General features: G+C 40.7%; 1 protein-coding gene across 4 annotated transcripts in view; it reads right to left on the reverse strand.

Moving 5' to 3' along the window:
• asap2a (ArfGAP with SH3 domain, ankyrin repeat and PH domain 2a) overlaps positions 1-21,568 on the reverse strand; it is a 61,018-nt gene that overhangs the window by 7,167 nt on the left and 32,283 nt on the right. For 3 of the 4 annotated variants that reach the window (XM_030718585.1, XM_030718584.1, XM_030718588.1), the window contains 18 exons: positions 18,013-18,062; positions 13,242-13,371; positions 12,695-12,780; positions 12,336-12,411; positions 12,153-12,239; positions 11,650-11,658; positions 10,884-10,987; positions 10,201-10,270; positions 8,743-8,830; positions 7,224-7,272; positions 6,734-6,900; positions 4,895-5,028; positions 4,253-4,347; positions 3,120-3,309; positions 2,868-2,953; positions 2,522-2,637; positions 608-675; positions 395-502 (listed from right to left, as the gene is read on the reverse strand). In XM_030718585.1, the coding sequence (XP_030574445.1) occupies positions 395-502; positions 608-675; positions 2,522-2,637; positions 2,868-2,953; positions 3,120-3,309; positions 4,253-4,347; positions 4,895-5,028; positions 6,734-6,900; positions 7,224-7,272; positions 8,743-8,830; positions 10,201-10,270; positions 10,884-10,987; positions 11,650-11,658; positions 12,153-12,239; positions 12,336-12,411; positions 12,695-12,780; positions 13,242-13,371; positions 18,013-18,062 (1,713 nt within the window). The remainder of the gene's footprint in view (positions 1-394; positions 503-607; positions 676-2,521; positions 2,638-2,867; positions 2,954-3,119; positions 3,310-4,252; positions 4,348-4,894; positions 5,029-6,733; positions 6,901-7,223; positions 7,273-8,742; positions 8,831-10,200; positions 10,271-10,883; positions 10,988-11,649; positions 11,659-12,152; positions 12,240-12,335; positions 12,412-12,694; positions 12,781-13,241; positions 13,372-18,012; positions 18,063-21,568) is intronic. The other variant, XM_030718586.1, reaches the window with a different exon arrangement.

The raw sequence follows: 21,568 nt of genomic DNA on the forward strand, positions 1-21,568 counted from the left end.
AGCATTCACTGCCTTCTAAACCAATAATAGCCTTTTTCACACTTTTCACACCAATCTGATTCAAAATGCATTGATTATAAAGCACAAAAGGAATAATGAATTCAGTGTTTCACTTAAAAGGACAGGAGATTGTTTTTATTGGTACCAAAATAAAATAAAATCAGCCTTTGCAGACATTCAAAGCTCTCCAGGTTGGTTTTTAGGTCACAGCAGCCTCTCTGCAAAACAGATTTTCTTCCTCTCTCAAGTGTTATTCCTTTTTGTCTCCTCTTTTCATTCTTGTTTATTTGTCTGTATAGGGCTTTTTTTTTAAAAAAACAAACAAAAAAAAACTCAGCTTTTGTCATGAAATCATCACAAAGAAGCTATTATTAGTCACAAAAACATCCCTCACCTTCTCATCCAGATCCTCGTCGCTCTCATCCAGGTCTTCGTGCTGCAGGCGCCATTCATACTCGACGTGGACGTGGGCGTTGAATTTTCCCGCTAATGCTTGGTTCAGCTGTAAACACACAGACATATAGAAACACAAATGATTGACAGCTCTTGTATTTCAGGAAGTGATGTGCTTGCAGGAATAAGACAAATCTAAACACGGCAACCTCACCAGCTCCTCACACTGCAGGTGTTTGAGCCTTCGAGCGATATCCAGTGGCGTCTCCCCGGCCTCATTAGCTGGAAGGGAAAACAACAGACACATATAATCACTGTTGTATTCACAAGCCACACGAGCACAAACACACAGCCCATTTTCTTTTTTGCTGTCACCGTGACAAGAGAAATGTATAATTAAACTGTTTCCCACACCGAGCAACTCTTTAGTGTCTCTCTGTGTTCTGTCTTTATTCATTTGTTATCTGGCTGTTTTGTTTGATTTCGCAGCGGAGCAGGAAGATAACTGCTGTGAGAAAATGTTGCCATGGCTTGTTTACTGGGAACTAAACCTGACAGACTTGGACCGAGGGATATTTAGATGTATGAGAGTGAGATGAGGATAGGCTGCCAGGGGGAAAAAAGAAAAATAAATTTCTAGACTCAAAATCGTACTCAAATACAACTTTATAAATAGTAGCTCTGATGTATTAGGCACACTGTTATGTCTTCATATTTTGGTAGGAAAATGGGAAATAGGTGCAGTAAATATGGTAAAAACAGAGCTTGTCCAATTTTAATGAGCTTGAAAATCATATTTGATATAATCACTTTCATTCTTCAACACAGTCTCTTAGGAAACCTTCTTGTAATTTCTTTAAGTAGTCTTCAAGGGAGCCCAATCCATGACTGATAGTGTTCCACTTTGTGTTTTTCTATTCAGGTATGCTTTCGCTGCATTAGCAGTGTGTTTGGGATCATTGCCATGCTGAAAAAAATGAAACCATTGCCAGTCAGATGCTTTCCAGATGGTACTGCATGGTGGATCAAAATCTGAAAGCACTTTTCTGCATTCAGTTTTGACAAGATCTCCAACACCTCTGGCTGAAATGCAGCCGCAAACCATGACAGAGCCTCCAGATGAGAGTCTATATATGACTGTAGACAGTCCTGTACCTCTCCTATGACCTCCTCCGTACATACCGATGATGATTTGGATAAAACATTTCCTGTTTCTCTTCCTTAAGAACGGCCTCTTGACAGCCACCCTTCCACCGAGACCATTTCTAATGAGACTTTTTTTTTTTCTCATTTCTAAATGATATGACTTTCAGAAAATGTTCATCTGGAGATTTTAAGAATACAAGAGCTCTTTGGGAATCACCTTGTTGGTGTAAAAATACTATTTTATGCCTGTCAAACTGTGCTGTCTTTGGCAGCTTTTGTAGATTCAACTAAAGAAATGGGAACAAATGATGTGTTTTTGCAACAGGCTGCTAGTAACAAAGTTCCTAAAGATACAATTTAAAATTGGCTCTTTGCTAAGTTGTCTTTTATGTGCTCAGCCCTTTAGTTTAGGTGCCTTTTTCAGCTTGAATGATTCATAGGTTAGTGTTAAGCAGCTTAATAAACAACTACAACAAAAAAAAAAACATTCCTGGACTGAAAATGAGTGAAAAAGCAGTCATTGTCCAAAGAAAAACTTTGACCTTCAGAAAGCCTGGACATGATATTTGGAAGCCTATTCCTCAAATGCACTTTAAAAATTACAAGAAAGCCTGGCCAATTGGAAGCAAAGGAGGGGTGGCTCAAGACTTTTGCACAGTGCTGTATTGGGTACTGCAGAGTGTAATGTGTACGAGTTTAATCAGCAAAATTACTAAAAGGTTATTTCTGTCTATTACAGTCCTGAAAACTGAGCTTCCATTGCCGACCTGTTCTAGAAGTGAGTGAGAAACAGAAAGAAAAGCCACAGGAATTACACAGATAGAAGGATGGGGCTTTTTTTTCCCCCTCACTAAAATGTAGCAGAGGAGAAGCAGATGGAAATGAAAACAACTGTAATCTCAGTATTTCAGTGTATGTACTTGGTTAGCTGTTGCAGAAAAAGAACAACGGACTGTCGATGCACTGTGGCTGTTTTCCTTACCAATCTCTATGGAGGCTTTCCCCCGCAGCAGCAGCTTCAGACATTCACTGTTGTCAGTCAGGCAGCAGTAGTGCAGCGCTGTGCTGCCTTTGGCTGTCTGCTTATCCAAATTTAAACTTCCAGGGAACACAGATAAAGAGGGAAATACTTTAAATCCCAACAGAGGACATGAAATCCTGCTTTCTTCTTCTTGTAAGAGAAAAAAGTGGATATCAACCAACCAAAAGGTCTGAAAAGAAGCATTATTGATCTTTTTACGATGATCTAATGTTTGCCACACAGTCCGACAGACCATCTCAACACACTGAATTCCGGCTGTCTTCTGTGGTTTTCTTGCTGTGTTTACCTGTTCTGAGTGAGGAAGTCAACAATGTGAAGAGACGTTCTATCCACCAGCCTGACTGCGAGATGAAGAGCCGTCTCTCCTTGTTCCTGAAATAAAAGGATAAAGCATTCGCATAAAACCAAGAGGGATGTGCGGTGCATTTCAGATTCATGGAAGGAGGCAAAGAGCAATAATAATGCAACAGATTATTATAAGGAGCAAGACAAACAGCACGTAGGAAAATTTCACAGGTTAAAGTTGTTGTGCACTGACATGCCCGTTGGCCAGAGGAATGGGCTCCATGAGGTCGACCCCCTCAGCGTAGACCTGGATGAGGGAGAAGATGTCTCGGGCCTTCACTGCATCACACAGCGTGTGAAGCCGTGACGTCACATCCGGACACTTCTTCCTGGCGAAACGTTTCTCCGTGTATTTGGCTGTGATGAAGTCTTTCCTCGCCTGCCTGGCAGAGAACATGAGAGGACACAGATGCGCCGTCAATTTATGACTTTTTACAGGATGCACCATATTTATCACTGATATGTCTGAACATCTCAGTGCTTGGTTGAGTTTTTTTTTAAAAAAAGGTTTCACCTGAGAATAAAAGCAGTCACTTATGAGCCATAATAAGTATGACATTATGTTTCTAGTTAAAGTAATTAATTACCTGCTACTAAAAACGAATGAAATGCACCACTGCGAGCTAAACTCTGTAGGCAGGAGAGTTTCAATTAATTTTAAAAAAAAAACAAGAACAACTTTACGCCTTACAGCTTCCACAGTTTACTGCTATTACTCACCTTTAACCTATGGTAAAATGACACATCTTCATCACTACTTGACTATTAAACTACTGTTACCATTGATTTACATTACATTCTCAGTTTACCTTTCCACAACATTTCACTTACTGCAAAATAAGTGCAGAATGCATTAGCAAATTTCTATTTTTCCACACTTCAGTCTTAAGAAAGACTAAAGTGTGGAAACCAGGCAGTGTATTTTTATTATATTTGTTTATTCTTTAATATATTTTGTCAATTTTCCTACTCAATTTCAGTCTCCCCTTCATAACTTGGTGCTTAGCAGTTGTAACCGATCCATTTCCCTCTGAGGATCAAAAAATGTTTTGTGCTTATAATAAAATGTCGATCAGACTTCTGATCTTTTGTTTTGCATTACACGGTTTAAAAAAAAAGACATAATCAATAGAAAACACGTCAAAATTGTTGCTAAAAATGTAGCGAATGGTCACACAAAAACATCACAGATCGATGGACTGTAGCAGAGTGTAACCTGGGACTGGTGAGGAGACGGGAGAGGAGCGGCAGAAGAGCTACGGAGGTGAGATGAGGGGAAGGAGACTGAAGTATGAAAGAAGAATGAAGTGTGAGGAGGTGACTTACATGTCACTGGCTGGGTTGGGTTTCACCACATTTTCAGCACTCAAGCAAGCCTCCATGATTTCATTAAAGCCTGCATTCCCCACATTCTTGGCCAGCTGTGGAGCACGCGCGCGCACGCACACACACACACACACACGCACACGCACACAAATTAAAAATAGTTATGTGTCATTTTCTGAGCCAAATCGATTAATTCAAACGTCATCAGCTTCAATCACACACCCACTGGGAGGCAGAAGACATACTGAGTTGTAAGTGTGGAGCCTTACAGACTGCACAACGCCCCGTCTGATTGTGGTCAATGCGGCTGGCGTCTTAACACGAGGGAGAGCAATCATGACTGGAAACATTTAATCCTGACTGTCCCATCGGCCGTAAATCACTACACCAAACAGTGATTAGAAAAGCCAAACAAAATCTCAGCTATTCTGAGTGTGGTGACTTCCAGAGGTCTTCTACAGAAGACCTCTTTTTTTTTTTTTTCTTTTTCTTTTTTTCATACTGTCCTTAAAAATCTCCTTTTTTTAAAAATCTTTTGTTTTCCAAGTCTATCCTACCTAAAGCATTCCAGAGAGCTCTGGATAGGAAAATCAAGCTTTGACAGTAACAGGAGCAATAAGATGGGCACCAGATGTGACTTACCAAGAGCTCTGAGGTGCTGAGTACATCCAGCGTGAGGGACTGGATCCGTGAGTAGTGGACTCCCAGCTCCCTGTGGATCCCCGAGCACTCGATACAGGTGAGGATGCCCAGATTGGTGGATAGCCACGTTGGGTCTGTTGAAGGAAGAAGAAAAAAAAGAAAGAAAGAACACTGTGAAGGAACATAAACAACACGTGAGTGAAATGAGAGAGAAGTGTATCCTGGTGGCAAATAAACTGGGTGAAAAGCACTAAAGAAAAGTCAGTTCTGCAGCTGCTGAGCCAACTTTGATGTGTCCTTGTGGAAATCCTCTGGAAATGTAATAGTTGCCTGAAGAGCTTTTTTTTTTTACTTTCACACACTGCACAATGTCACAGGAAAGTGACCAAGCTGGACGGTAACTAATTCTGGCCCAGATAATCTGTGCATGTGCAGGTATATGTGCCTGCCATACATACTATAATAAAGTATCGATCTACGCTGGAGGGGATGTCATGCAACTTTGGGGGATTCCACAAAACTAATTTCAAGGTTGTGGTAGAATATTTCCTCAGGGGATCCACTCTAAGAATTTTCAGTAGGAGGAATTTATACCTGTGGTGTGCTTGAATTACACTACCCGCTACCCGCATGCACTGTATACTACATTAAATGACTGCAAACACTTTCCTAAAGCATTGTGCACGTGTCTGATCTGTTTCCAAGCAGGCCTCAAATTAGCCAGCGGACACATCGCTGCCTTTAGGAATCGAGGACACGAGCTGAAAGATTACCTGTGATTAAAAAGGTCAATGCTGCTTGAGAATATATCATTCTTTCCTGATGATTTGTGGAATTTATCGCCATATGTGAAATCTGATTATGACCGCACAGCTGTGGATATTTCCAATTTGATCCAGTGCTTGTGCCAGGAGAGTTAAATAATGAATGAAGTTATCTGCTGCCACGCTGTGTAAAATGCACTCACCGCTGCTCTCTATTTAGAAATGTACGTTTAGGCTCTGCTGTACAAGCATTTAATAAACTCACAGGACAAATGATTAGAAACAGGTGGAAGCAACAAAGAATGTCAATACTGTAAAACCTGAAATTAGCTAAGAGTAATTACATGAAGCTAAATGTAAAGACTGAGACACTAATCTGCCAGTTAATCAAATCTGTATTCCAAAGGACATTTTAGGAATTCATGGAAAAAAAAAAATCTGATTGACAATTTGAGATACTGAGAATTTGAGATAGTTGTGGTTTCAGAATTACTACAATTTGAGGTCTATACACCAGCAGTTATGCAGTCATATCTTTCCCATTTATCATCTTTTAGTACAAGTACACATACACAAGTTCTTCAGGGAAAAGGGAGCAGATATTGGAGAAAGATCCCAGGAAATCCTGAGATCTCAAGTCCTGGCATTCAACCCAAGCTGGACTGTTTATGACGGTACACTTTATGCTGTGTATTCAGTGCATGAGCTGGTTTCTAAAATGCATTACTATGCTTTCAATTAAAAACAAAAAATTAGATAACTAGCAGGCAGACCCTGGTCCACTGAACTGATAAATAGGAAAAAAAAGCCCATTTGGTTGTTTTCATATTAAAAAGCTGCATATATAAGGCTTTAATAACTCGAATTGTGGGATTTATGGCTTCCATTCAGTCTTCTACACAGTGTCTGCTCATAACTGTATTACCACATATTAATCATGTAATTGGGACAGCCAAATACTGCCTAGGGGTAAAAAAAAAAGAAACAAAAACTTGCAGAAATGTTAGTTTTCATGTGTTTAAGCTTAAATTGAAGTTTATTAAAACTTTTTTCTCCATCCATCCCTGCCACTCACTCGGGGCTCCGCAGTCACAGCAAACATCATTTCCTGTCATCCGCTTGACTTCCCCCAGTATCGCCTTGGTCAGCTCCTGCACAATATTGTTCTCGCCGACATGATGGTCCCCTTTGAAAGCCTGATTTAACGCCTCCTCCTTACTGTTCTGTAACACCGAGATCCAGCTGCAGGAGGGAGGAGAGGACAGAGTAAAGTCGCACAGGAGGCATGATTCAGACAGATGAAAAGAGGGAAAATAACGAAAGGAGAAGCAGAGGGAGGAGAAGGGGAAAGTGGGTAAGAACGGGAGCAGCTGAAGCAGACAAGGGGATTCAGAGTGGAGGAAAAGGGCAGCTAATGGGCAGGAGGTGGGAGGTAAAGACAAGTGACTGAGTGGGTGTGAGGGAGGAAATGTGTGGAAAGTAGTCAGGTGGTAAACAGGCACGCGCATGCACATGCGTGCGCGCGCACACACACACACACGGAGAAGGAAGGAACAGGCACTTACATCTGACAGTCTTGGTCGTCCTCGGCCTGAAAGTGATACGTTCTGTCATCTAAAACAAAAAACAAAGAAACAAACGACAGAATATAAAAGACGAGCGGGAGAGAAAATTCATCCATCCTTAGACCTCAAATAACCATAAACTGCCAGGTTTGCCACACATGCTGCAGATCAGCATTTCTTTCCTCCTCCTTTCCTGCCATCTCTCTGTTGCCTGAAGTGCATTGTTAGCTAAATGTCACATTTTAGGTTGGACACCTGAGTCTATTTCAAAAAAAAAAAAAGAAAAAAAAAATACTGTATGACCAGAAGCGTCAAGCGACCAGAACTCCTTCGCCAAGGAGGTTATGTAGAATTTTTTTTAAAGGTAAAAGACATTTTGTGAAAGTCTGACCTTATTTGACCAAATATCATTCCCTATATGCCGTCAATACAAACAGTGGCAGTATTGACAGTCTTAAATAGCTCTGTATAGCATTATTATCCTTGAAGGAGAGGTCAGAGGTCAAATGTGACACACATTTTAAATCTTTATACAGTACTTTCTATATGTTGACAATACACACCACAGTTGTAACAGTTTCTAAGTTAAAGGGCTTTTTGTCAATTTTTGACCAATAAATCATTAAGTTGACCTTGAGGATCTTGGGGGATGTGAGCAAATTTTAATGGATTGTTACACCCCTACAAAGTTTTGTCAGAATTCATTCAAAACTTTTGGAGCTATCATTTTTACACAGAGAATGATGACATGTACGCATGCACACAAACGCTACCAAAAACACAACCCACTTGACAGAGGTGATGATATTTGGGTATTCTAAATGTCATATTATAGTTTGCATCCAAATATCATGTCCCATTTGACCTCTGATCTCACTTCCTGCATAATTTTTCCTCTTTGAATTTCGGGTTGTCTTTGAATTCAGTTTCACTTCCATCAAACACTGAGGCTTCCTCTCATTCCGAACACATGATGAATATGTACAAAATACAATACTATTCCCTTAAAAGTAAATTCTTCCCAGAGAGTGAACTGCCTTGGCAGAGGCTTGCACTCTCAGACTGCTTCTTGTTGAGTATTTGTTTGGCAGAAACAAACAAAAGAAAACAAAGTTTTTGCCTTTCATCAGGAAAATATGTACTGACTGCATTTTACAAAGACAGAAGTGGTTAATAAAGTTTCCCTCAGACATGAAAGCAATTATAATGCGATCAGGTGTCATTCTGCTCTCTGATATTTGTGTTTCGTTTTGAGCCGACAAACTGGATTCAGATGTGTTAATACTCTTTTTAATCATCGTTGGTTTCCTGCTGCTTGGGAAATCATCAGCTACATAACAAATCTTGGCCAGCTGCTGCTTGGAGCCAATTAAACAGAGGCATTTGGATACAACAACCACACACTAGGGAAAAGGAAAAAAAAAATGGAATAGAGTTGGGTATTGGCAAAAGGATAAGAAAAGCAAACATAAAATCAGAATAAGGGCACCAGAAGGCAAAGAGAGGAGGCTGGACGTACGTGATATGAGGTCAAAGCTCCGCTTCTCTTCGGGATTGTGTTTCACCTGGCAGGTGAGCAGATTGAGCTTAGCTGGTGGCCGGTTAGCCTATCAAGCAGACAGAGGGACAGAAAGAAAGTAAAGGGGGGGGGGGAAACAACAAAACAAGTGAGCAGGAGTGTTGTGTTTAAGGGAAGCTGACTGCTGCGGGAGCCAAATGGAACATCTGATAAGCTGCTCTGTGTGAGATGAACCGTGTCAGTGAGAGGAGTTGACCGAATCTTTATATGGGAATGAGCTGAGACTCAGCTGAGGAATGTTAACTTGTAGGCTTGGCCTGTGATCTCTATAACTTAATACAGTGCTGTGAAAAAGCACCCCCCTCCTGATTTCTTACTGTTTTGTATATTTGCCACACTTACACGTTTCAGATTGTCAAGCAAATGTTACTATTAGACAAAGATAACCTGAGTAAATACAAAATGCAGTTTTTAAATGATGGTTTCATTTATTAAGGGAAACCCATCCAAACCTACCTGGCCCTGTGTGAAAAAGTAATTGCCTCCTAAACCGGTTGTGCCACACTTGGCAGCATAAACCGTAATCAAGCATTTGCAATAACTAATAATGAGTCTTTCACATCGTTGTGGGGGGATTTTGGCCCACTCTACTCTGTGGAATTGCTTCAATTCAGCCACACTGGAGGGTTTTTGAGCATGAACGGCCTATTTAAGGTCATGCCAAAGCATCTCCATCAGATTGGAGTCTGGACTTTGACTGGGCCACTCCAAATCTTCATTTTGTTTCTTTTCAGCCATTCAGAGGTGGACTTGCTGGTATGTTTAGGATCACTGTCCTGCTGCATAACCCAGGTGAGCTTTAGCGTCACAGCATAAACTGATGGCCGGACATTCTCCTTCAGGATTTTCTGGTAGAGGGCAGAATTCATGGTTCCATCAATCATGGCAAATTGTCCAGGTCCTGAAGCAGCAAGGCAGCCCCAAACCATCACACTACCACCACCATGTCTGACTGTTGGTATGAGTTCTTTTTATGAAATGCTGTGTTAGTTTTACACCAGGTGTCACGGGGCACAAACCTTCCAAAAATAGTCCACTTTTGTCTCATCAGTCCACAGAATATTTGGGAAGGTTCTCCAATGTTCCAAGTTTCCTCCATTTGTGGATAATGGCTCTCACTGTGGTTCACTGGAGTCCCAATGCCTTAGAAATGGCTTTGTGACACGATGTGCTGCTTTTTGAGATCTTTTGGCCTTCTTCACTTTGTCACACAGGTTCGATTTAAGTGATTTCTTGATTCGACAGGTCTGGCAGTAATCAGGCCTGGGTGTGGCTAGTGAAATTAAACTCAGCATAAGGCTGCCCACAGGTTTGTGCATTCAAGTGTGCGCGCGTTTTCATAAGAAAACACAGATGTTGTCTTATTATTTTTTTCCCCCACCGTCACTGTTTGCTTACTGTGCCGTGTGAGATGGTGAGGTATCCGTTCTTCGCTGTGCACTTTCTCTTTTGCCACACTTTCCTCAGCCTGTGACAGACAGAGGACAGCGATTAGTATGTCACGCATACAGCGAGTGCAGTGAATCAGTGAAGTTAATGAAATATTTAATATTATCACGTTACCACTAGGATTCACATGCATTAGTTATGACACAAAGGCTGAGCCGAACATGCACGTCTAAAATAAAACAATAAAAACTGAAACAGTCGGGGTAAAATGAGCTGCATTAATTTCAACAATTCATGTTTCAAAATCTTCAAAATAAAGGTTGACTACTTTTTCCTGTTTCACATAATTTTATTATGAAAATCTTTGACAGTTATGTCACCTTGAGGTCCAAGAATTTGTGATTTTTTTTTTTTTTGCGGATCCACGCTAACATTTTACAGGATCTTCCACTGCTCATGTGCCATCTCTCCACTAAGTTGCATGAAACTCAGCTGGTAATTTTAGCATAATCTTGCTAACAAACACTCATTAGTAACCCACCAAGATGAAAGCCAGAGGCGGAGGAATAATGAAACCTCTAAAGCCACGACCTTCTTTGCTTTCTTCTCTGAAGAAATGGTTCGTTATCTACACAAGCCATGCACAGCAACAGTGCTTCATCTGATCTTCGAATGCCCTTTTATAAACGTACCCATCACTTTTCTTGTAAAGGTACCCGCTGCGCTCTGTTCCATGCTCCTTGTTGCCCTGTGGCTGGTGCAGACTGTAGGTGGTGCTCTGACGCACCTGTGAATCCTGGGAAAAACACAAAGACGACAAACCAGAGCTGTTATTTTAGCAAATGAAGCATAAAAGGCTGGAGCTGCACACTGAATTTGCAAAACAGCATGCAGTCAAGGGGGAGCTGCAGAAGCACAAAATCTCTCCGGTTTGCACTGTGCTTCTGGGTCTCCTGCTCCTCTGAGGCTTTTAAAGCAAATATCAATTATATTAAGATTGCTCCCCTTAGCCTGAGTGATTCTGTGCAAATAAAGGGAGAAAATAAGAGCTTGTGCACCTTTGAAGCCCGAGTCTGCAACAGCAGCTGGGCAAATTGTGTCATTAGCATTTTAATCTCATTAGCAATTCTTGCTGTTTTAACACATGCAGCCTGAATAGACTTAATTTAAATAGATCGGCTCCCGTGAAAAAGGACTCAGATTTTTTTTGAATGAGCGATCGCTTCTTTTCTGGAAACACTGCAGGAAACAGAGAGGACGACTTCTGAGGGCTGGAGGGGGCTTGATGTGTGTGTCCTTATCAGCAGCCCCACCTCGAACTTTTCTCACTGAACGACAATGTGGACTCAACGGCACAACTACATCAAAAACACTGAGCACTGGAAACAACACCACAGTGAACACGACATGGAAACAGCCACAGAAAACAATTTTTTTTTTCCTCACAAATCCACTTACTCTTCTGGACTTGTTTCACAAAAGATGGAGGCAGCACAGGAGAGAAGAAAACAATCTTCAGATTAGAGCTGAAGCTGCTGCACTTTGCAGCATATTTAACAGTTCAGTGAGCACAGAGCTGGTGAGTGCTCTATTACAAAAACTACCTCAGTCCATTTGGGTAGAGAAGTAAATGGAAAATAGAAGCACATGCAAGAAACAAGACAGATTTAAGAAAAAAAAAGATCTGCTTCTTTAAATAGTTGAATTATGAAACCATAATTCCCAACCCTGAGGGATCCATTAGTAATGGATTCATATATGCATTAGTGTGTGCATGAGTCCCAAGTCAATGTCATCACTGAAAGAAGCTGAAGTATAATAAGCAGGTTTGAGCTTAGGCCTAGTATATGATACAGTATCTAATCTAAATGGAAAAAAAAAGAAAAAAAAAAAAAAGACTAAAAATATGATATTTGATCGACATGTGTATGCGCGCTAGTCTGTTTCTGTGTGGGTATTACCTCCTTCTGCTCCACCTGTAAAGCCGACTTGAGGACATCTCGTAACTGAGCCAGCTGCTTCCTCTCCTCATCCTGAACCTGCTTTATCTGTACAAATACAAATCATGTCTAAGTCATAAAGGAAAGTCTGACAGTGAAAAAAAGAAGAAGAAGAAGAAAAAAAAAGGTTGCTGTTGTTCTGACCGTGTGCAGATCTGTGGCCAGTTTCTCTATAGAAGGTTTGAGGTTGTCCACAGCTTTTAGCCCATCCTGAAAGAAACTGAAAGAGGAAGCACACAAATTTGTCCCCTGAACACACCATCAAGAAATTAGATTCACAGATCTGCCACAAAACAGATTTGCATTTAGAGCATATGTGTGTAAACTGCATGACAGTAAGATAAGTCCCATATAAGATAATAAAGCATTAACTCTCCAAAATACTGTACAATACATCAAAAGTAGCATTGTGTATGCATACACCTGACTAAATTTTTCCTATTGGAGAGTAAAAATATGCTTTTCAAATTTACTCAGTTTAAACTTATATATGTGTGTCTTACTTGCACTGCGCGTGGAAGTACTTGATGAGGTTCTGCAGCAGGTCCACCCCCTTCTTGATCTTGATCTCATTGACTTTGAGGAGATACTGTAAACAGATTGAATCCAGATCCAGGAAGAGGGGTCAGTCCAGGTTCACACAGACGGAAAGGCCACTCTGAAGCCTGCGACTTCAAATACTCACGTACCATCTCAAACATATACATCCCTTTTATCTCATATCCAGGCACTTCAAAGGAAAGAAATCTTCATTTTTCAAGTGAGGCGTCATTACAGTGAGACATCAGAAAGGCTTCAAGCACACAAACACACTTATACTTAATGTGACTTTTTATTTGATTTTAACAGGCTGTGCAGCATTCAACCTTTACCTTGCATGTAAATGTTTTTCAAACCACCGCTACCTGATATTTAGTGCATCAAAAATTTCCTGAGAGCAACCCTTCATGCATTTTTAATGTTTCGTGTAGCATTTTTTTTTTTCCCCATCTTTTATTTAGTTTTTTTTTTTTAAACACTGGTAATCAAATGATAATTAGTCCAACTAACCTCACACATCTGCAGCTGGAAGAATCTTCTCTCCTTCTCCATCTCTTCAGCAATTTCTGCCCCGCTGATTTCCGTCCTAATCATCCCATGCTGTCTCGCGTGCTCCTTCTTTTCCTTTTCTATCTTGGTGCTGGCAAGAGAGTGACAGCACGGGAGGGGATGTCAAAGAGTAATCCACAGTTCCATAACAGCACCGCAAGCATACACAAGGCGTCGCATTGTGAAAAATCAGCCCTACAGCTGTCAGGCAGATCATGGTTGAACTACTATAGTGTAAGAAATGGCCATGATTTTTTGTTGGGTATAAGGAGTTTAAGTGTCATATCAAGGCACTTTGTGTTTAGATTCTTATCCATCGGGTTTGTTTACCTTATTGGTTTATTGTGCAGCATCCAACTACAAGCAGCCAGAGTCATAGAGAACCATCTTGAGTGACAAAAAGTACAAAAGTTGTGCAGCTGATTGAGTAATGTTATCATGTAACCCCGACAGCCCAAATTTCTCTTCAGGACCCGCCTGCCAAACACCCAAAAGAATTTGGAGCCTGAGAACCTCGCTTTAAAGGCAAGCGGCGGTCATCCAGAATATATTAATTTGATCCAGACTTTCTCTTTATTGAACTTTGTATGGATACAATTATCAACACTGTTAAGTGATTTACTCGTTGGGCATCGCTTTGAAGCTCAAGAGGAACCCACACCTGAAGCTGGTCGCAGCAATACAGCCACCAGAGACCACGACAGGTCAATGACAAATGGTGACGTCAAGCAACCATGGCTGCAAAACCTGCCGGTGATGTGAAGTGAATCAGTCCCGATTTTAACTTTTCTCAACTTCAAGGTGGGTGATTGAATTGACTACCATTAATAGTGTCACCTAGGCAACTGGAGCCTGGAATGTCCACTGGTGACCAATCGTCAGCAACAAAATGCTTTCTATATGTTTGGTTGCTCGTGTTCCAGATGCTTAGGTAACACTAATGTAGTTACTACCTTATCATATGTTAATTGCTCTTATTGGTAATGGCTTTAATCGTTTGCCTTGAAATTGAGGAAAAACTGCCCCCTTTGCATCGCCAGCCGTTATTTCACCCATCCTCATTGAATCCCTTTGCCTTTCTATGGCCTCTGGTCTCTGAATTGCTTCCTGTGTGGAGACCCCTTTAGAAAAGAACTCATCCACCACCTGTGTGAGGGGATCGCAGTGAATTAGAAACTAATTCTTGCAAAGATAACTTCACTCATTCCTGAATAAAGTGATGTCGAGCTGGCGTCTGATGAAGCCAAGCAGCGTTCACCTTTTCTATCACTAGATGAGCTGATGAAAACACACTAGATGGGTACTCTGTCAGCACAGCAGAAAGGTATGGATCACTGCACTGATTTCACCGAGATGGGAGAAAAATAATTATCCAAGCTGCTTGGACAGAAGTGCCAAGAGTCAAACTACACTAAGCTCATCAGTGCTTTTTGGAAGGTTTCCATAATTAGCATAGAGCTCTTTGGGAAAAATCAAACACTTGTAGTTTCTCGCTGATGACAGCAATTGAGATCAGTACATAAAGCAGAAGGAATTAGAAAGCAGATGTCAACCAGGGAGGGTGGTTCAAAACTCAGCGATCCGCATCCACTCAGACATTTTCCTTTTTTTAAGCTCAAAACCTCACAAGAGAAATCCATTTCTAAGCAGGATTATTTAGTGCACATTTTTGTTCATGTCTAAGCATTATTATGTTAGAGATGATTAAGGTTAGCCATGGGTTTAGTACATTAAAAGGTCAGGGGTAGGACCTAAGAGACCATAAGCCAATCAGGTGAGTGATTAAAGATTTAGATTATTTATACATGCTGCCTGACAGTCAGCACTCAAAGCCAATTTTTCACATAAATTCTTCATCTCCCACAAGCAATCGGGACAAAACACAAAACAACAAAGGAAGTGGGCAACCGTTCATGCAAGAGGTCATTCTTTTGGATATGCTGTATTTTCTTACAGCATATTCTCTACAAAAGGTGTGCAGCTTGTTTCCTCTCAGAGATGGAAGGAGTGCGACTGACACAAAGCTGTTCAAGAGTTCAGCCTGGCTCATGTACTTGAGGTTTAACTGTGTTATTTACCTTAATAAAATACAAAAAAACATTTAAAAACATAATATTAGGAATCTGAGCCAAAGAAAAAGGTAACTTTAAAATGTTGGAAAGCTTTCCTTTCCCCTAAGTCCCCTAATTACCCAATTAAGTATTTACTTGGACAGTATATGGTTACTATTTATTGTTGGGTAATTACCAAACAAATTAGAAAATATAACAGAGGTTCTAAAAAAAATAAATTCTTCTAAATATTGTGTATTTGTTGCTGGTTTATGTTGGTAATAACTCAGATATAAATGCATAGAGACACTTCCACAATAACACATTAATACAAGTTACAGTGTAGAATGCTGGGAAGCCAAAATCTAATCATACGGTGAACAGAAACTTTCTCTTTTATAGGTATCGCTCATGGCTGCACCCCTGTGTAAAAGGTGCAACTGTGGACTTGTTTAAAAGTAAGATTTGCCTGTATTTATCTATTTGTTATCATAAAAGTGTACTATAACTTAGCATATATTTAACAGGTAAATACTTGGTCATTTGGGGACTGTAAAAGGAAGGTAAAGCTTAATAGCTAATGCTAATGGAGAGTCCACATTTTGGAAAATGCACTTTTATTCACATACTTGCGGAGTATGATGAGAAAACTTTATCACTTTTGATAGAGACAAAATTGATGCTTGCTCCCATTTGTCTGTATTTTCTATGTCAGACTCACCTTCTCCTGGCTGTGGTTTCATATTTAACACACAGACATAACAGTGGTATAAATATTCTCACATATTTTCCAAAACTAGCAAAAAACTACTACACTAATATTCTGTCTTAACAGTCACATTATGAGCTGTTTGTACTTAGTTGGATATTCACACTTGTCTGGGTTTCACTGCAGGTACACAAAATGCAGCAGTATTTTTTACACTCGCTGGATACTTTATCACTGCTAAGGTGTGCCTAATAACCACGAACTGCAGCCTCAGTTTCCTGCTTTTAGTGGACAGGTGTGGCACCCAGTGTGGTCTTCTGCTGCTGTAACGCTGCTGCTTCGAAGTTCAATGCGTTGCGTATTCAGCGAAGCTCTGCTGCAGACCCTGGTTGTAACGAGTTGTTATTTGAGTTACTGTTGCCTTCCTACCAGCTCCTCTGACCTCTGGCATCAACCAGGCATTTTCACCCAGAGAGCTGCTGCTCATGAGATATTTTCTCTCTCTCTGTAAACCCTAGAAATGGTTGTGTGGGAACATCCGAGTAGATCAGCAGTTGCTGAAATACTCAGAGCAGCCCCATCTGCCATCAACCACCATTTCATGTTCAAAGTCACTTAAATCACCTTTCTTTTCCATTCTGATGCTCGGTTTGAACTTCAGCAGGTCGTCTTGACCATGTCTACGTGCCTAAATGTACCGAGTTGCTGTCGTGTGATTGCCTGATTATATAATTGTGTTAATTAAAGAGCAGTTGATCAGCTGTACCTAAAAAAGTGGCTGGTGAGTGTATATTTATATAGGCAGGCAGAAAGTCAAAAATTAAAAATGTGAGCAACCTTAGACAGACAGACACAAACAGCCTAAAAATCACAGACATTATTTCCAAAAGCTTTTTGTTTTAGTCCTAAACTTGCTGTTTGGGCTCACTGAAGGTGCCAAACTTGATTACACTGCTGGCCTTTGTCAGCACATGAATCTCCAGCCCTGACAGCGTAACAGCATCTTCAGGGCTGCAACTAATACAGACACATGTTAGCCAGGCTGTTTGGCCGAAAGCCAAACTGACACTTGTTCAAATGACGATGGAGCCGAGAGTCCATTCACTTTCAGTACTGTTGGTTCAGGAAGTAAGGCACCCACAAGACAAAAGACTTTGATGTTTTCTACATAGATTCTGCATTTAAACTTTAAACACTTCACTCATGAAAACAAAGATAAAACGCTTCCTGAATAAACAGCATTCAATGTGAGATGATCCTCAATGAGGAATTCAAACTCAGGCGTTGGGTGCAAAGAGTTTGCAAAGCAAATCAGGGAACCAGAAATCAATGCCATGTTGACCAAATGCTGTAATCTCTCTTTGTCTGTGACTATGAAAAAGACACAGCAGACAGATCAGAGGATCACTGATAAAAGATATATCTGGTGATTTTCCTATCAGGCAGAAAAATCTATTGATGGCCTCCATTAGCCATCAATAGAGTCAAACAATAAGAACAAGTTGATACGGTCAAGCAGTCACATGGCATCTAGATGAACCCTCATTGTCTGCACTGCTTGATCAAAACGGTGGGGCGAGAAGATGTATTACCCTTTCAGTAAAGAATGTCCTTTGCTGCTTGTAAAATATATGAAAGCGCTATAAAAACTCCTGAGTTCTTTGCATGCACAATCGCAAAGCAGTGTGGAAAGGTGACAGCAGTGGGTTATTCACATTATAAGGAATGCATTGACATGTTAATCATAGGGGGGGGGTTAGAAGGGAAACACAAAGACAAGTCAGAGAGAGACAAGACACTTGCTAAACATTTCAATTTAACATACTGTCCAAAACCAGTAAACAAAACTAATCTAAAGTGTTAAACTACTGATAACTGCACAACCACAAGTCCTGGATTAACAATATATGATATGCAAATATCAAATATCTTGTTACACTTAAGAAAAACACAAATCTGTTTAGTTTCTTACACTTTTGTTTCGTAGTCCTTCCAGGCTTTGTCAAAAGGCTTTTTCAGATCCTGTGGAAAACAGAAACACAAAAAAGTATAAACTGGAGACAGTGTTCAGGAATCTAATGCAAAAAAAAAAAAAAAAAAAAACTCCCTGCACAACCTGCAGCTGCTCCATCAGTGGTGTGGTTTGATCTAAATACAGCATTTATAGTTGGTTAATTGTTTGGGTCATTTATCACAAAAACTCATCAAAAAAAAATAATAAAATAAAGTCAAATTTTGCTGCTTTGCTATGATTTCATCATCGTAACGAGGTGTCACTTTTGGGATCCTGACATAAATTTAGTCCAGAAAGCTGTGAATCACCGGGAAATATACTCGCGTGCCATTTTCACAGTAAATACGAAGAAGCAGCCAATAAGTTACGAGAAAGACTGAAAACAAGAGGAAACCGTTTGTGTTTGTCCAAAAATAATTAAAGGCCTCAGAAGCTAATTAATAAACTCATGACAGCTGTTTATATTTAATAAGCCCAAGTTCCTGCACTTTTATGGGAAGTCGTCTACTTCTTGGCCAGCCTCAGAGACTTAGTCAGCTTAGTCAGAAGTGCTACCAGGTAGGATTTTTTTCACTGTCACAAAGAGGCTGACTAGCAGCTTTTACCCATCTCTAGTATTTATGCAACGCTTCACGAGGTGTAACATGTGCTGCTTGAGCAAAACTCTTGATTAAACCACCTCCTTGCTGCTGCAGTGCTGATTAAACAGTGATTAGGACACACGAAGCAGACATTACTGGATACAACTGTCCATTTTATTCCCTAAAACAACCAATTCACCAAAATTAACTGATGCCTGTGAGGAGGGGCAGGATGCCAGGAAAATCTGCTCTACAGAAGGCAATAATAATTTTTAAAAAATAGAGAATTATGCTGCATTTAAAGCAACTGCTTATAATTCTTGTAATTTCAAAAAAAAAAAACTAATTACACTGGGCACCTGCTGAATCGCTCCAGAGAAAGCCAAACCATTCACGTAGCACTTTTCTCCACCTTACATTGAATTTCTGTCTATATATGTAAAAAGCACACATTCTTCTATTAGGCAGGCCACCGTCAGACCTCCAGAGTGGACTGATCCCACTGTTGACCTCCACTTCAACAGCAGAGGAGTGGCAGGCTCAACCTGTCAGCTCACAGGATCACAGCGTGGTTCACCGGGCCAAGTCAAGGGCCAGTCAACCATTCAGTCAACCAGCTCAAGGGTAGAAACCACCAGAGTATAAAAGGCTATAAAAAAAAAGAAAGAAAAGAAAAGCTGAAACCCAAAGTAAAAAAAGCAGGACTGTGGGGAAAATTGTCAACGCAAAGGAGGAAGCCGCTAAAAGAAAGAACTGCAGGTCAAGAGAGCAAAAGAGAAAAGCGAGGGTGAGAGGAAGGAAATGTCAGAGCCGGAGAGAGCAGAAAAATGGTAACAATGGCTAAAAATACCAGACAGAGGCATCGCTGGGCAGGGAAGGGCAGAGCAGAATAGGACGAGGCACAGGGCAAAACACTCCCTCAGAGATCAGCAGGCTCTTAGCACTCTGTATCCTGTCAGGCTAAATCTAAAGATGTACCTCTTTTCCCCAAAACTTATCACCTCTTACCACCTAGGACCATACAAGGAGCATGCATGTCAAGGTTTAGCAGTTTCAGGTACACACTCCTCACACTTTTTCCTGCAGAAATATTAAATGTGCAGCCCGGGGAAAGTTACGTAGCGCAAGTGCTACGTACACCTTTGCAGAATCAACTACTGACTCTTGGGAACAATGTCAAAAACATGAAAGAACCGGTAATGTGGATGATGTCCGTCATCTTGTTGGTGTGTTAGTTTATCACCAGCTGCAAAGAAGACAGAGGGCATTAAAGACAAAGAACTCTGCAGTGGTTCACATCAAATAATGCTTCTCTCTTCACAGTCAAAGATGGCCACAAAAGCTAAACCATGAATCTGGCTTTAAGCTTGGCTTTGGAGGCCTGGTGTTGCTATCAGGAACTGATATAAATTAAATGTTACTGTCATCATTTAACAGACTGGCTGAAGAAATTGAGAGGAAAGCAGAAAGAAGTAGAGAGAGACAGTGAGCTGTGTATCCCTGGATATTACCCAGAGGGTTCTTACATATATACAGGGAAGAGCAGTGAAACTGAAAACAGGCTGCAATAAGGTGAAACTGTAGTAATGACGTGGAAGCTGGTAACAAATAACAAATTCTTCAAAATCCGGACAAATAACAGCCTACATACCCGCCTACCTACTTGTTTTTCCTTTCAATTTTTTGGCTGTTTTTATTATTTATAGTGAAAGTTTAAGAGAGGCAGGAAAGTGATGACTTGCAAAAACAAGGGCTTGGAGCGGAATCGATGCCAAGCCACTAGAGTAAGCCTTTGTTAGATGCGGTGCTACCAAAGGCTTACTAAAGCCGAGGTCTAACATACTACTTCTGCTGTTTTTAAATGACTGGCACAGTAATTTTTTAAAGCACTAATTCTGCTGATCTTTCAGTTCACAGCAGAGTATTTAGTATGCAAACGAATGAGATCAGTAAACACGGATCAGCTCTTATCTAAAATCTCAAACAGCTAACACGCGTGAGTGGTTTCGGGTGTTCACGACCCACTGAATCACAATGAGAAGGGGCACAGCTGGGCTCACATCCCTCAATCTAAATGTATTAGTCTACTACCCCCACCCCCCACCCCCACCCCAAAATGCACACACATACTAGAGTCTGCACTCACTGTTCAGACACTGTGGCTGAATAGTGATGAGTTGATATGACTCATAGTGCGTTAGTAACTCCTCAATAAGCAGGGGGTGAGCGGGTCGACTGCAGTGATGTCATGCCGGCGCCCACTCTCAAAGTCCAGTGTTAGCAGAACGGTCTGGTGAAATCAGCACTTTCTAATGTCCCCTGAGTGGGAGCGTGTTTATCTTCACCAAAAACACTACTGGGCTTTCCAGTGACCCTTACTGTGGCATTCTTGCTGGTACTACAAGCAGAGACTATTTTAGTAGCGGATATACAGTACTGTGCAAAACTCTCATTTCTTTATATTTTGCCTCCAAGGAGCCATATTTTATCTTCATTTTTTAAAGTGTTCTTGAGCAATAGTTTTGCAGAAATGGTTTCAGTGGAAGGGCTGTCCATTAGTCGTTCTTAAGGAAGGGAATCAGGGAGAAAAGGCTGGGGTATGCCAAAGTTCACACAAACTGCACAGAAAAATCAGTGGCAGTCATACCAAATATTGACTTTCAAGCTCGTTAGAATTGTACAAACTCTGCTTTTACCTTATATACTGTATTTCATTTATAGTTGCAGGTTTCACTAAACCGCAGCACCTATTTCACATTTCTCTAGTAAAACATAGAAGAAAAAAAAAAAATGAAGGGTGACTCAAGACTTTTGCACAGCACTAAATTTATACTATTTTTCACATCGCACCACCTTAAAATGGACTTACTTTTACACATGGAGTCCTGATTCCACTTTGTAATGAGATGGCAGGGGCGTTATTATCAAGTAAC

The sequence above is a fragment of the Archocentrus centrarchus genome, chromosome 22 (assembly GCF_007364275.1).
Source record: "Archocentrus centrarchus isolate MPI-CPG fArcCen1 chromosome 22, fArcCen1, whole genome shotgun sequence".
Taxonomy (NCBI): Eukaryota; Metazoa; Chordata; class Actinopteri; order Cichliformes; family Cichlidae; genus Archocentrus; species Archocentrus centrarchus.